Source organism: Anneissia japonica, unplaced genomic scaffold (assembly GCF_011630105.1).
Source record: "Anneissia japonica isolate Jap-2015-1 unplaced genomic scaffold, ASM1163010v1 scaffold3940_len624931_cov186, whole genome shotgun sequence".
In the NCBI taxonomy this organism is placed as follows: domain Eukaryota; kingdom Metazoa; phylum Echinodermata; class Crinoidea; order Comatulida; family Comatulidae; genus Anneissia; species Anneissia japonica.
In genome coordinates this window covers 388,120-401,055 of record NW_022713530.1, presented here as the reverse complement: position 1 = coordinate 401,055, position 12,936 = coordinate 388,120, and the positions used below count along the sequence as shown (strand labels likewise).

Sequence of the window (12,936 nt, the reverse complement as noted above, 5' to 3'; positions counted from 1 at the left end):
CAGCTATTGTATAATATATTAAAATCGTCACATTTCATGGGCTGGTACGATCATTAATAAAAAAAAAAATACTATGACGCTCTGTATATATTAGTAATCATGCATAATAGAGCAAAAAGCCAAGCTGGAATTTGTTACTACACCTTATCTCAAAAGAGGTTTATTTTACTGGAACCAATAAAGTACAATTTGCTCATGACTACATAATCCAAAACAATACAGCAAAGTTTAACAAGATACTTAAACTAAAATAAGTTCAAATTTTAAAAAAGAACATAATTATTTTTTAATCATGCTCAATTCATTTACATCTTTAATTGCAATTTAAGTTTTTTTATATAATTGTGAATTAATTCATTATGTAAATTTAGAATTGAAAGGTTGTTATTTATGTTACTGTAAATTAATTGGTTTCATTCTTTCTTTTGTTTTGTTTTACTATGTGTATTGAGGGTCCCTAATGATTAGATTCGGCTGGATGTACCACCCTCATTAAAGATTGTTGAAATAAAAATAAATAAATAAAAATAAAAAGTATAGTTAAATAAAAAGTAAACATAAAATGAACTTAAATGTGATCTTAAACTAAAAACTTAAGGCAAAAGCATTGCAGTTAAAATAAACAAACATAAAATACAATATAGATCAGTATACATGTCCATACAGAACCACACACCCACGTAAATATGACTGTACTCGCATACATACATAGGCCTACATAACATACATACATGCCTACACATAAAACATACGGTATTATTTATGTATTCGACAATATTTTTTAAGAGGGTGGCTTTAACAGCAATTTTCACTTAAAGAGGCCCTCTTTCAAGCAAATTGAAATACTGTGCAGATATAAAATCCTAACTACAATTAATAAAATATATTTTTAAATATTATAATTAATAATTATGACCCACAGTAACTCTAGAACCGTATGCTACGGTAAAAGAAATTTGAATGTATGTATTCCCTTCAATAAATCAGTCAATAGCTATTTTTTTTTTTAAAATAAGAACACATTTTATAAGAACACTGAGGCTGAAATTGCATTAAAAAATAATAAATAAATAAAAATAGATTGAGGCTGAGGTAAAATACCAAAAGAGTTTTTGTTTTACTTATTCTAAAAAAGAAAAGAAAACCCAACAATCTTATCTGTACCATGTGAGTAGGTGTGACTATGTAATGCTCTCTATATAATACAGTTAGGCCTGCAGTTCTGCTGTACAATAATTTTCTATCTTTGAAAAGTGTGTAAAATAAGAACAAAATAAGAAGGGTTTGCACCTCAAGTCGACCAAAAAATAAGAACACTGAGTATTGTTTTAAGATCGCTATTCAACATGAAGGAACATCAATTAAACGTGACCGAAGATGCCTGGTATCACGGCACATGTGAAGGCTTTCCTGTCAAGTATTGAATACAACTTTTTTGATTGGTCGGTCAATAACGTCACGTGACCGTGGACTTGCCGTATCTTCAGAATAAAATTAAGTGATCTCAGCTGAGTTACTACAATTTGTTCTCTGACGTGTCTGCCATTCGTACTGTACTTCGAGGTCTTATCCACTGTTATTAATTATACGTTACATTCCATACTTGCTGACTGACAGAATGGTTGCTAAGGATTGGTGCAGAAGACTCCAGTGGTATGAGCTGTATTCTACAACATTTCGAGATCACATCGAAGAAGGAGGAAACGAACTGCCGTATCTATCAAGAGAAGACCTTCTCCGAACAGAAATGGATGCAGACCTCAGAATCCGGTTTCCATGTTCATCAAGTGAGTCCACGAAATGGTCGGAGGATGAGTCAGATTGGCATCATTCTGGTGATGTCAGCTTTGGTGTTACTACGTTCAGCGGCATCTTCGATGATGACGACTCTGTGATGTGTGGAGACATCAGTGGTGATGATGAACTGTTAGCTGAGTTTGGAATGGGCCGAATCTGTAAGTATATATTGTGGTTTTAATTCAGTAGTTATTTTGAAATATGTAAACACTGTCAAACCTATAACATTATTAAAAATGGTGTTAAAATATTTTTGTTTATTGATATTGGGTATATACCTGCCAACGTTTTTGTCATCTAAAATTCTAAACTACAATATAGGCGCCTGGAGAGTGTGCACCTCTAATCCGTATACCATGCTCAGCATCTGAGCCTGATAAAACTTTATTAATAATTGTAGTTTAGTTGTATCGTGGTATGGAGCTCTAAAACTTCATATCCTACGGGATTTTGGTAAAATTGACAATTCATATCTCTTCATTCAGTTGACCATGTATTGTATCTCTTTTTTTTTTCAGGTGTATCACTTCTTTCGGAAGGGGCCGCATCATCGTGTACAACGGAGAATGATCTTGATCAGAGCATGGACTACGAAGAAGTATTTAGCTACGATTTCTTAGCTCCTCCCTGCTTTGAAGAATCACCAACCTGCGGATCCTCAACACCCATCACTCGGCGACAATCACCGGTTACCAAACACCAGACTCTACACAAGCTGTCAAAGTATAACCAGAAAGTATTACTACTTGAGAATAGGCCTAATTGACAGCTGTTGTCACCGATCAACTAATATAATATTTCTTGTATATTTTTCTTTCATATATGCCTAGGCCTGAATTTTATATATTTTTACTACTTTACTGTGTACATATTATTTTAAGATTGGGACGGATAGTAATAAATTTCACTAAATCCCAGATCATTAATTAATACTACATTTCTATTGTCTTTTGTTTTGGGACTGTTGTCGTTTGTAGAGAGTGTGTGCAGGGATATTGTGTAATCCCATGGAGAAAATATATTAAATATATATTTTCTCCATGGTACGCCTAATCTTTTTTACGGAACCGGACCGTCAGACAGCAGTACCCTTCATCAAGTTCAGCAAGCATAATAGACCTTTCCGGAGTGTCAATCAAACTTAACAACTGACCAATTAGAACAGCGCTAGAAATGCACGCGCGTCTTACAAACACACGTGTTGTCCCACAAACGCACGTGTTCGCGTATGTTTTAACACTGCCGTCTTATGGGACCTTAGCAACAATATCCAAGGGGCGGAGCTTAGCGGAAAGGTCCATTGCCAGCTCACGACATTTTATCGCAAAATTCAAGATTGGTTATTTAGAATTTCCGAAACTGTAAAAGCGCCTAATTTTAATATTATTTTTAAACAAACATTCCATCACATTTTTACACAATTACATAGTATATTATTAGTTCTTACAAAACAGATTATAGTGACTATCCATAGACAACGATTGCACACATTCAAAGTTCAACTCCAAAACATCTGAAATGTGAAAGATGTATGATTCATTTTAGGATGCAAATACCATGATTTAAATAAATATATCTTTAAAATGCAGCTTGACATGTTTACGATTTTTAACATAAAAAATAGATTTAATCATGGACAAATTACCAGCGTAAGAAAATTAATTAATAACACGGGAGAAACTACACTACCCCTAACAAATAGAAGATAGTCCATTATTAAAGTGACATTTGAAACGACTCTTAAAATTAATTTGAATAAAGGACACGGGAAGCTGATTTATTTGGCAAAAAATAAAAAATAGGCCTTTATACTTGTTTAGCGTCACAGCCACACCTAAATTTTCGAGCCAAAATTTTAAAAAAATAAATTAGAGGCGGGAATTTTTTTTTAATTATAAAAAATGAATATTGTCCAGGAAAATCTTATCAAAATCAGTATAGGCATACAGTAGGCCTATTTTACTTGTGAATTAAAACAATGATTTTACCAACCAAGTGTATTACTTATTGCATTGTATGCCTATTGAAAGTGATTAATTTTAACACTTTTAATTTTTGGAATAATTTATTTATTCATTTACTTCGTTCATGATGTTAAAAAGTACAAATGATATAGGACCATGCTCTGTGGGAATGTGAATATTTTATTTTGTATATCGGCTGCGATTTTGATATGAATAAAAATAAACAAATAATAGGAAAAAAAATAATTTCTATGAAATTTTCTGACGCAAACTGATGTTTATTGTTGTTTTTTCAAGATGTTATGAGAGTGACAGAGTTATATCTATAATATTACATAATATAAAAAAGTATTGTACTGATCACTTAGAGTACTGAAAAATTGCAAAAAAAACCAAAAACTTAAGTTGAGAATTTAGCCTTGTTTCATTCAAATTGGTAAAAGAAAAATTGCAAAAAAAAAAAAACTTAAGTTGAGAATTTAGCTCATTCAAAATGGTAAAATAATTTGTCAAAAATAATTTTAACGTTGCAAAAGTTATCGCTATAATAATCATGTTACAAAACCCAAGATAATAATTAGGTGACGGCCTAATCAAAGGGCCCTGATTTGATGGGTAACCCGGGACCATGAGCGACTCACGCCTCGATAGCCACGCCTTGAACTCAAGCGTGTAGACCAATCAAAGGAGCGTTTGCTGTTTCCATACGTTTGATTGGCTATTATATTTTCTGTTCTGTATTATAAGTTTCTACGAAATTCTGCAGTAGATAATAGAATACTGAAGTCAAGCATAGAGCTAAAATAACAGATAGTCAAGCCAGATTATTTCTATGTTTATAGTCAAGTCAATCTCTAAGTGATCAAGTAGCAATTCTTCCAAAAATGTCCAGTGCTAGCAATCGAACAGACTCACATCAATCAAAACAAGAAACATATATAAAGGCAAATAAAAAGCGTTTAAAATAAGAAAAACCGACATTAACAAGTTAGCAATAGAATTATGCCATGCATATAGGGTTCAATTAAGTCATGTCTATCGGGTTTCCCCATCCTATACAAACAAATCAATTTAAAAATTAAAACGCTTCATTAATAGTGAAAACAATAAAAATAGTAATAATAATAATAAACTAAAACATGAAAGAGAAAAATTGGATGGAAATCAAAAGTTACAACCTTTTAAGTACAAATTCTTTGAATATTTGGTGTTGAAAAATAGCAATAATTGAATCAATAAGTCAACATAAATCACATGCATTTTTTAATACTAAAAGAGTTTAGTTTTGGGCAAATTCACAGAAGTGAAATCACAATTTGCAAACAGTTTTATCTTAATCTGGGTATTGCTAAATCCCGCAAAAACAGGCTGTTATGAATATCAAATTACTTTTTATGCGATTAAAAGTGAGTCCTATACTACATGATACAATCATAATTAAAAGGGTTTGGTTTGGCTTTACAGTGTGTTTTGGGAGGGTTGTGGGGTTCCGCAATACCCCTTTAGTCCCATCATAATTACCCTACCTATATAATCACACTCCATTATTGATTCCATTTTTACTAGTTTAATAGTTTGAAGATTAAAGGAAAAAAATTAAGTTTTATTACTGAATTTTATCACGGGTAGGGTTTTTTTTTTTAATTTATTGATTCAATTCTTGCTATTTAACAACATTCAAATATTTGAAGATTTTTTTAAAAATCATTTTTATTACTGAATTTTATCATAGGGGGCAATTTTTACCTACCTGTCATTTGGGGTCATTTTTACTGGGGCCTTTTTTTCTGGGGCTATTCTTTCGAGCTATTTTTTTTCTACAACCGCTAGACTATCTTAACGTATGTTTATCGCAGAAAATGATTGAATTATGAAGGTAGGCCTACAGTAAAAATACATTTTCACCAAATATTTGCACTCATAATATTAATAAAAATATATATATTAGGCTTACAAAATGGACGAGGACGGGGAAGATTAACTGTTGTTTCTTCCTTTATATGGCCTATTTGACATAAGCTGAATGTCTGACTTTTCTATTCCATTGATCCTTAACTTAGCTTGTTTCGAATAATTTTGAAAAAAAAAATGTCTCATTTTGTTTCTTATTTTGGAGGCTAATAACTTATGAATGTTTGAAAGTTTTCAGAATTTATTAAAGACAGTAACTCAAACATTCAATTTGAATAAAAGCATGTTGTATATCGATGTAAACAAAAATCAAGATATCAACCATGAACAATTTATTACTAGGCAGGGCGAAAATAAACAATTGCAAAAAAAGTTTATCATGCTGGATCGAAAATTATCTCCGAAGCCTGATGTTAGTAAGTTAAAGATAATTGGTGGGCGAACTTCAAAGAAAATAAATCGTGGGAAAGTTGGCAGCTTCTTAAGCAGCTTGGATATGTTTAAGTAATTAAATAAACTGTTTAAAACTGTTAATATTTTGTTCATCTGAACGTGAGAATGTAGACGTGAAATAATTTCTGGTTCAGCGCTTACAAATTTGAGTACGATAAACATGCTAAACACAAAATGTTGCTAACCTCAAAATATTTTAAAATCTACTTTTTATGTAACATCACAGCATACGGTAAGTTATACTCGGATTCTTCAAAGAATTGTTCCACTTTGATATTAATTTGCGATATACCGTATTAATAATAATTAATAATAATTGACAAGACTATAAACATTCTCCTGACGGTCACTGAGCATGGACCTGCATAGACTTGGTCAGAGAAAACTCACGCTCAAACGTCGAGACAACAACTGAAAAGTGGTTTTATCCCCAAAAAAACATATTCTTTACACTTGTATGCCGAAAGTATATTTTATTTAAGACTATAATAGGCTATAATAATAAGCCTATACATTATTAATAATAAAACTTCCATGGTAATAATAGACACAATAATAAACGTGAGTCTAGTACAAAATCATTTAAATATTATTTATATGGCTAATGATAATGATAATAATGATACATTAATAATTAAGGCCAAAAAATATTATTACGTCTAATCTATAGAATCAATGGAAAAATAATAAATCTACAACAAAATGTTTAGACATTATTACAAAGGCAGATGCGCTGAAGTAGCGGATGCAACTTTATGGAATACTCCAGCACGGAGCTTGAGTTTGTGTTCCATAGGCGTTTAATCCAGTGACCGGGTAGTAATGAGAAGCGCTTAGAGGCCTTGTTGGCGTTAAGCGCTATATAAATCTAATATAATAATAATAATAATAATAATAATAATAATAATAATAATAATAATAATAATAATAATAATTATTATTATTATTATTATTATTATTATTATTATTATTATTATTATTATTATTATTATTATTAATACTGTCAAAACGGAATAACATTTTTGTAATCTAAACTACACTAGCCGAATGGATAGTGTGTTTTCTGTCTCTTATACACATCTAGATGTGTTATAGACTACAAAGTCAAACCACATGGTAAGTCAATACAGTACACTAGCCTCACTATATTTAGTGACTCCACTGCGATTTTAATAATTGTCAATTTAGGCACATTAATTTAAAATCCACTTTTACAATTTATTCCAATGCAATAAATAAGTTTGGTTAATTCACTGAGGATGTTTTAATATGTTGAATAGCGACAATTCTAATTTCTAAATTTTAATTTTCGGCCGATTAATTTGACTTTTGGAAAGCAGAGGCAGCTCAAATTATGTAATAACATCGGCTGGTTATAAATCACCGTCAGACACGAGTATCGTAATGAACTATTATGATATAATTTAACGGCGTCTTCAATATTGATTGATAAATCTTAGATTGATAATATTTTTAGGAATTATATGAGGTGTGAATGCTGGCTTGGAGTTCCTTTTCCGTGTGTTCGCTTATTTCGGGCATAGAGACCCTCGTAGCATGGAGAAAATTTTCTCCAAGCTCGTAGTTTGCACGGTATAAATACATAACCTTTGACCTTAAATATTTATGTCGATTAATTTGGTTCATTGTTGCGTTTAATCATTAAGAGGCCCTCTTTCAAAACAATTCAAATACTGTACAGAAATAAAATCCTAACTAAAATGAATAAAATATGAGAAAATTTTAAAAATACAACTATAATTTTCAACATACACAGTATATAACAGTATAATTAATAACTATAACCCACAATACCCCAAGTATGCTAGGGTAAACAAGTTGTCTTTATGTGTATGTAGGCTTATCAATAAATCAGTCAATCACATTTTTTTTTTATAAGAACACATTTTATAGCAACACTGGGGCTGAAACCCAACAAATCCTATCGGTACCATTATGTGGTGGGTAGGTGTGACTTATGTAATGCCCTCTATCAGTACAGTAATGCTGTACCATAATAATTTTCTATCTTTGAAAAGTGTGTAAAATAAGAACAAAATAAGAACAGTTTGAGCCTGAAATCGGCAAAATAAAATAAAATAAAATAAGAACACCGAGTTTGGGCAAAATTTTACTGGTTCTATATTTGTAGGCCTATAGCGCCGGCTTTCACGGCAGAATGTACAGTGAGTCTAAAATACCGGTATATTTACAGTATGAAAATATGTAGTATTTAGTATGTTATGGGATTTAGTTGGTATTAATATTTCTTATTTTCCACTTTTTTTTAGTGTGAACACGTATTTGTTACACGTAATTGTTAAAATAACAGTTCATATCGATAGATTATAATATTATAATATTAATGATAATAGCTCAATGTGCTTTTCAGGATTCTATGGAAGTATTCAACGGCATCCATTGTTCCTGCTGTCGTATTGTTTCACGATCGCTATTACGTCATGCGGGAACATCAATCAAACGTGACCGACGATGCCTGGTATCACGGCACCCTGGAACGCTTTCCTGTCAAGCGTTTAATACAACTTTTTTGATTGGTCGGTCAGTAAGGTCACGTGACCGTGGACTTACAATATCTTTAGGATAAAATCAAGCGATCTCACTGATCTCAGCTATTCTACAATTTATCAGACTGCTATTTGTACTGTGCTTCGAGATCTTATCCACTATTATTAATTACGCTGACTGACAAAATGGCTGCTAATGATTGTTGCAGAAGACTCCAATGGTATGAGCTGTATTCCACAACATTTCGAGATGACATCGAAGAAGGTGGAAACAAACTGCCTTATCTGTCAAGAGAAGACCTTCTCCAAACAGAAATGGATGCAGACCTCAGAATCCGATTTCCATGTTCATCAAGTGGGTCCACGTGGTTGGAGGATGAGTCAGATTCGCAGCATTCTGGTGATGTCAGCTTTGGTGTTACTACGTTCAGCGGCATCCTCGATGATGACGACTCTGTGATGTGTGGAGACATCAGTGTTGATGAGCTGTTAGCTGAGGTTGGAATGGGCCGACTTTGTAAGTATTCTGGTTTTAATTCAAATAGGTTTTTTTTTTTATATATGTCAACATTTTTGCTATGTCAAACCATTTAATATTATTGATGGCGCTAAAGTTTTTTTTTTTTTTTTTTTTTTCACTGTGTATGGAGGAATTAGTGTATACTGTCAAAACGGAATAACATTTTTGTAATCTAAACTACACTAGCCGAATGGATAGTGTGTTTTATTACACAGTGCAACTCCAGTGCATTGGAATTCCAGTCCATGAACCATGTGCTCAGCCTCTAAGCCTGATAAAACTAAATCTGAATTAATAATTGTATTTTGGTAAATTTGACAATCTCTTCATTCAGTTGACCATGTATTGTATTTCCTTTTTTCAGGTGTATCACTTCTTTCGGACGCGGCCGCATCATCGTGTACAACAGAGGATGGCCTTGATCAGAGCATGGACTACGAAGAAGTATTTAGCTACGATTTCTTAGCATGGTAAGTCAATACGGTACACTAGCCTCACTATATTTAGTGACTCCACTGCGATTTTAATAATTGTCAATTTAGGCACATTAATTTAAAATCCACTTTTACAATTTGTTCCAATGCAATAAATAAGTTTGGTTAACTCACTGAGGATGTTTTAAAATGTTGAATAGCGACAATTCTAAGACTTAATTTTCGGCCGATTAAGACTTTTGGAAAGCAGAGGCAGCTCAAATTATGAAATAACATCGGCTGGTTATAAATCACCGTCAGACACGAGTATCGTAATGAACTATTATGATATAATTTAACGGCATCTTCATTATTGATTGATAAATCTTAGATTGAGGATATTTTTTAGGAATTATATGAGGTGTGAGTGCTGGCTTGGAGTTCCTTTTCTGTGTGTTCGCTTATTTCGGGCATATAGACCCTCGTAGTTTGCACTGTATAAATACATAACCTTTGACCTTAAATAAATGTCGATTAATTTGGTTCATTGTTGCGTTTAATCATTAAGAGGCCCTCTTTCAAAACAATTCAAATACTGTACAGAAATAAAATCCTAACTACAATGAATAAAATATGAGAAAATTTTAAAAATACAACTATAATTTTCAACATACACAGTATATAACAGTATAATTAATAGTTATGACCCACAATACCCCACGTATGCTATAGGGTAAGCAAGTTGTTGTTTATGTGTATGTAGGCTTATCAATAAATCAGTCAATCACATTTTTTTTTTATAAGAACACATTTTATAGCAACACTGGGGCTGAAACCCAACAAATCCTATCGGTACCATTATGTGGTGGGTAGGTGTGACTTATGTAATGCCCTCTATCAGTACAGTAATGCTGTACGATAATAATTTTCTATCTTTGAAAAGTGTGTAAAATAAGAACAAAATAAGAACAGTTTGAGCCTGAAATCGGCAAAATAAAATAAAATAAGAACACCGAGTTTGGGCAAAATTTTACTGGTTCTATATTTGTAGGCCTATAGCGCCGGCTTTCACGGCAGAATGTACAGTGAGGCTAAAATACCGGTATATTTACAGTATGAAAATATGTAGTATTTAGTATGTTATGGGATTTAGTTGGTATTAATATTTCTTATTTGCCACTTTTTTTTTTAGTGTGAACACGTATTTGTTACATGTAATTGTTAAAATAACAGTTCATATCGATAGATTATAATATTATAATATTAATGATAATAGCTCAATGTGCTTTTCGGGATTCTATGGAAGTATTCAACGGCATCCATTGTTCCTGCTGTCGTATTGTTTCACGATCGCTATTACGTCATGGGGGAACATCAATCAAACGTGACCGACGATGCCTGGTATCACGGCACCCTGGAACGCTTTCATGTCAAGCGTTGAATACAACTTTTTTGATTGGTCGGTCAGTAAGGTCACGTGACCGTGGACTTACAATATCTTTAGGATAAAATCAAGCGATCTCACTGATCTCAGCTATTCTACAATTTGTTATCAGACTGCTATTTGTACTGTGCTTCGAGATCTTATCCACTATTATTAATTACGCTGACTGACAAAATGGCTAATGATTGTTGCAGAAGACTCCAATGGTATGAGCTGTATTCCACAACATTTCGAGATGACATCGAAGAAGGTGGAAACAAACTGCCGTATCTGTCAAGAGAAGACCTTCTCCAAACAGAAATGGATGCAGACCTCAGAATCCGATTTCCATGTTCATCAAGTGGGTCCACGTGGTTGGAGGATGAGTCAGATTCGCAGCATTCTGGTGATGTCAGCTTTGGTGTTACTACGTTCAGCGGCATCCTCGATGATGACGACTCTGTGATGTGTGGAGACATCAGTGTTGATGAGCTGTTAGCTGAGTTTGGAATGGGCCGACTTTGTAAGTATTCTGGTTTTAATTCAAATAGGTTTTTTTTATATATGTCAACATTTTTGCTATGTCAAACCATTTAATATTATTGATGGCGCTAAAGTTTTTTTTTTGTTTTTTTTTTCACTGTGTATGGAGGAATTAGTGTATACTGTCAAAACGGAATAACATTTTTGTCATCTAAACTACACTAGCCGAATGGATAGTGTGTTTTATTACACAGTGCAACTCCAGTGCATTGGAATTCCAGTCCATGAACCATGTGCTCAGCCTCTAAGCCTGATAAAACTAAATCTGAATTAATAATTGTATTTTGGTAAATTTGACAATCTCTTCATTCAGTTGACCATGTATTGTATTTCCTTTTTTCAGGTGTATCACTTCTTTCGGACGCGGCCGCATCATCGTGTACAACAGAGGATGATCTTGATCAGAGCATGGACTACGATGAAGTATTTAGCTACGATTTCTTAGCTCCTCTCAGCTTTGACGAATCACCAACCTGCGGATCCTCAACACCCATAACTCGGCCACAATCACAGGTTGCCAAGCACCAGACTCTACACAAGCTGTCAACATACCAGAAAGTATTACTACTTGAGAATAGGCCTAATTGACAGCTGTTGTCACAGCACAGATCAACGAATATGATATTTATCTGTATATTTTTCTATCATATATGGCTAGGCCTGAATTTTATCTATTTTTACTACTTTACTGTGTACATATTTTAAGATTGGGACGGATAGCAATAAATTTCACCCAAATCATTAATACTACATTTCTATTGTCTTTTGTTTTGGGACTGTTGGTGTTTGTAGAGAGTTTGTGTAGTGAGTGTGTAAGCAGATGGAGAAAATATTATATTAAATATATATTTCCTCCATGGTACGCCTAATCTCTATTCACGGAACCAGATCAGTACATTTCATCAAGTTTAGCAAGCGTAATCACCAGCTCACGACATTTATTGCAAAATTCAAGATTGGCTATTTGGAATTCCAAGACTTTTATTAATAGCCTATATTTTACACACAAGCCGTCCTTCACAATTTTACATAATTATATATCATTAGTTCTGACAAAACAGATTATAATGACTATCACAACGACTAGACAACGATTCCACACATTCAAAATTCAACTCCAAAACACCTGAACTAAATAATAATAATAATGATACGAAAAAATATCAATAATAGGCCTAATTTCATTTATTTCCGTAACACCTCAAAATTCAGAAGTAAAATGGTAAAAAACTGATCACAAAGAAATAAAATTAAGGTGGTGATATAAATACTGTACTATAAAAATCGTTAATACAAATTTAAAACTATCACAAATACCATGATTTTAACAAAAACATCTTTAAAAAGCAACTTGTGTTTACGATTTTTAACATAAAAAATAGGT

General features: G+C 32.8%; 1 protein-coding gene across 1 annotated transcript; it reads left to right on the top strand.

The window, feature by feature from the left end:
- The first annotated feature begins 10,987 nt into the window (after positions 1-10,987).
- On the top strand, positions 10,988-12,277 carry LOC117108445. The gene is made up of 2 exons (XM_033250453.1): positions 10,988-11,532; positions 11,896-12,277. Exons 1-2 carry the CDS (start codon positions 11,205-11,207, stop codon positions 12,138-12,140), a joined length of 573 nt encoding a protein of 190 aa, XP_033106344.1. The 5' UTR covers positions 10,988-11,204; the 3' UTR covers positions 12,141-12,277.
- The last annotated feature ends 659 nt before the right edge of the window (positions 12,278-12,936 follow it).

Excerpts from the sequence above, each read along its gene's own strand:
- LOC117108445 (XM_033250453.1), top strand. The coding sequence starts at position 11,205 with ATGGCTAATGATTGTTGCAGAAGACTCCAATGGTATGAGCTGTATTCC. Across the intron at positions 11,533-11,895 it reads GTTTGGAATGGGCCGACTTT|GTGTATCACTTCTTTCGGAC; the intron begins GTAAGTATTCTG and ends TCCTTTTTTCAG.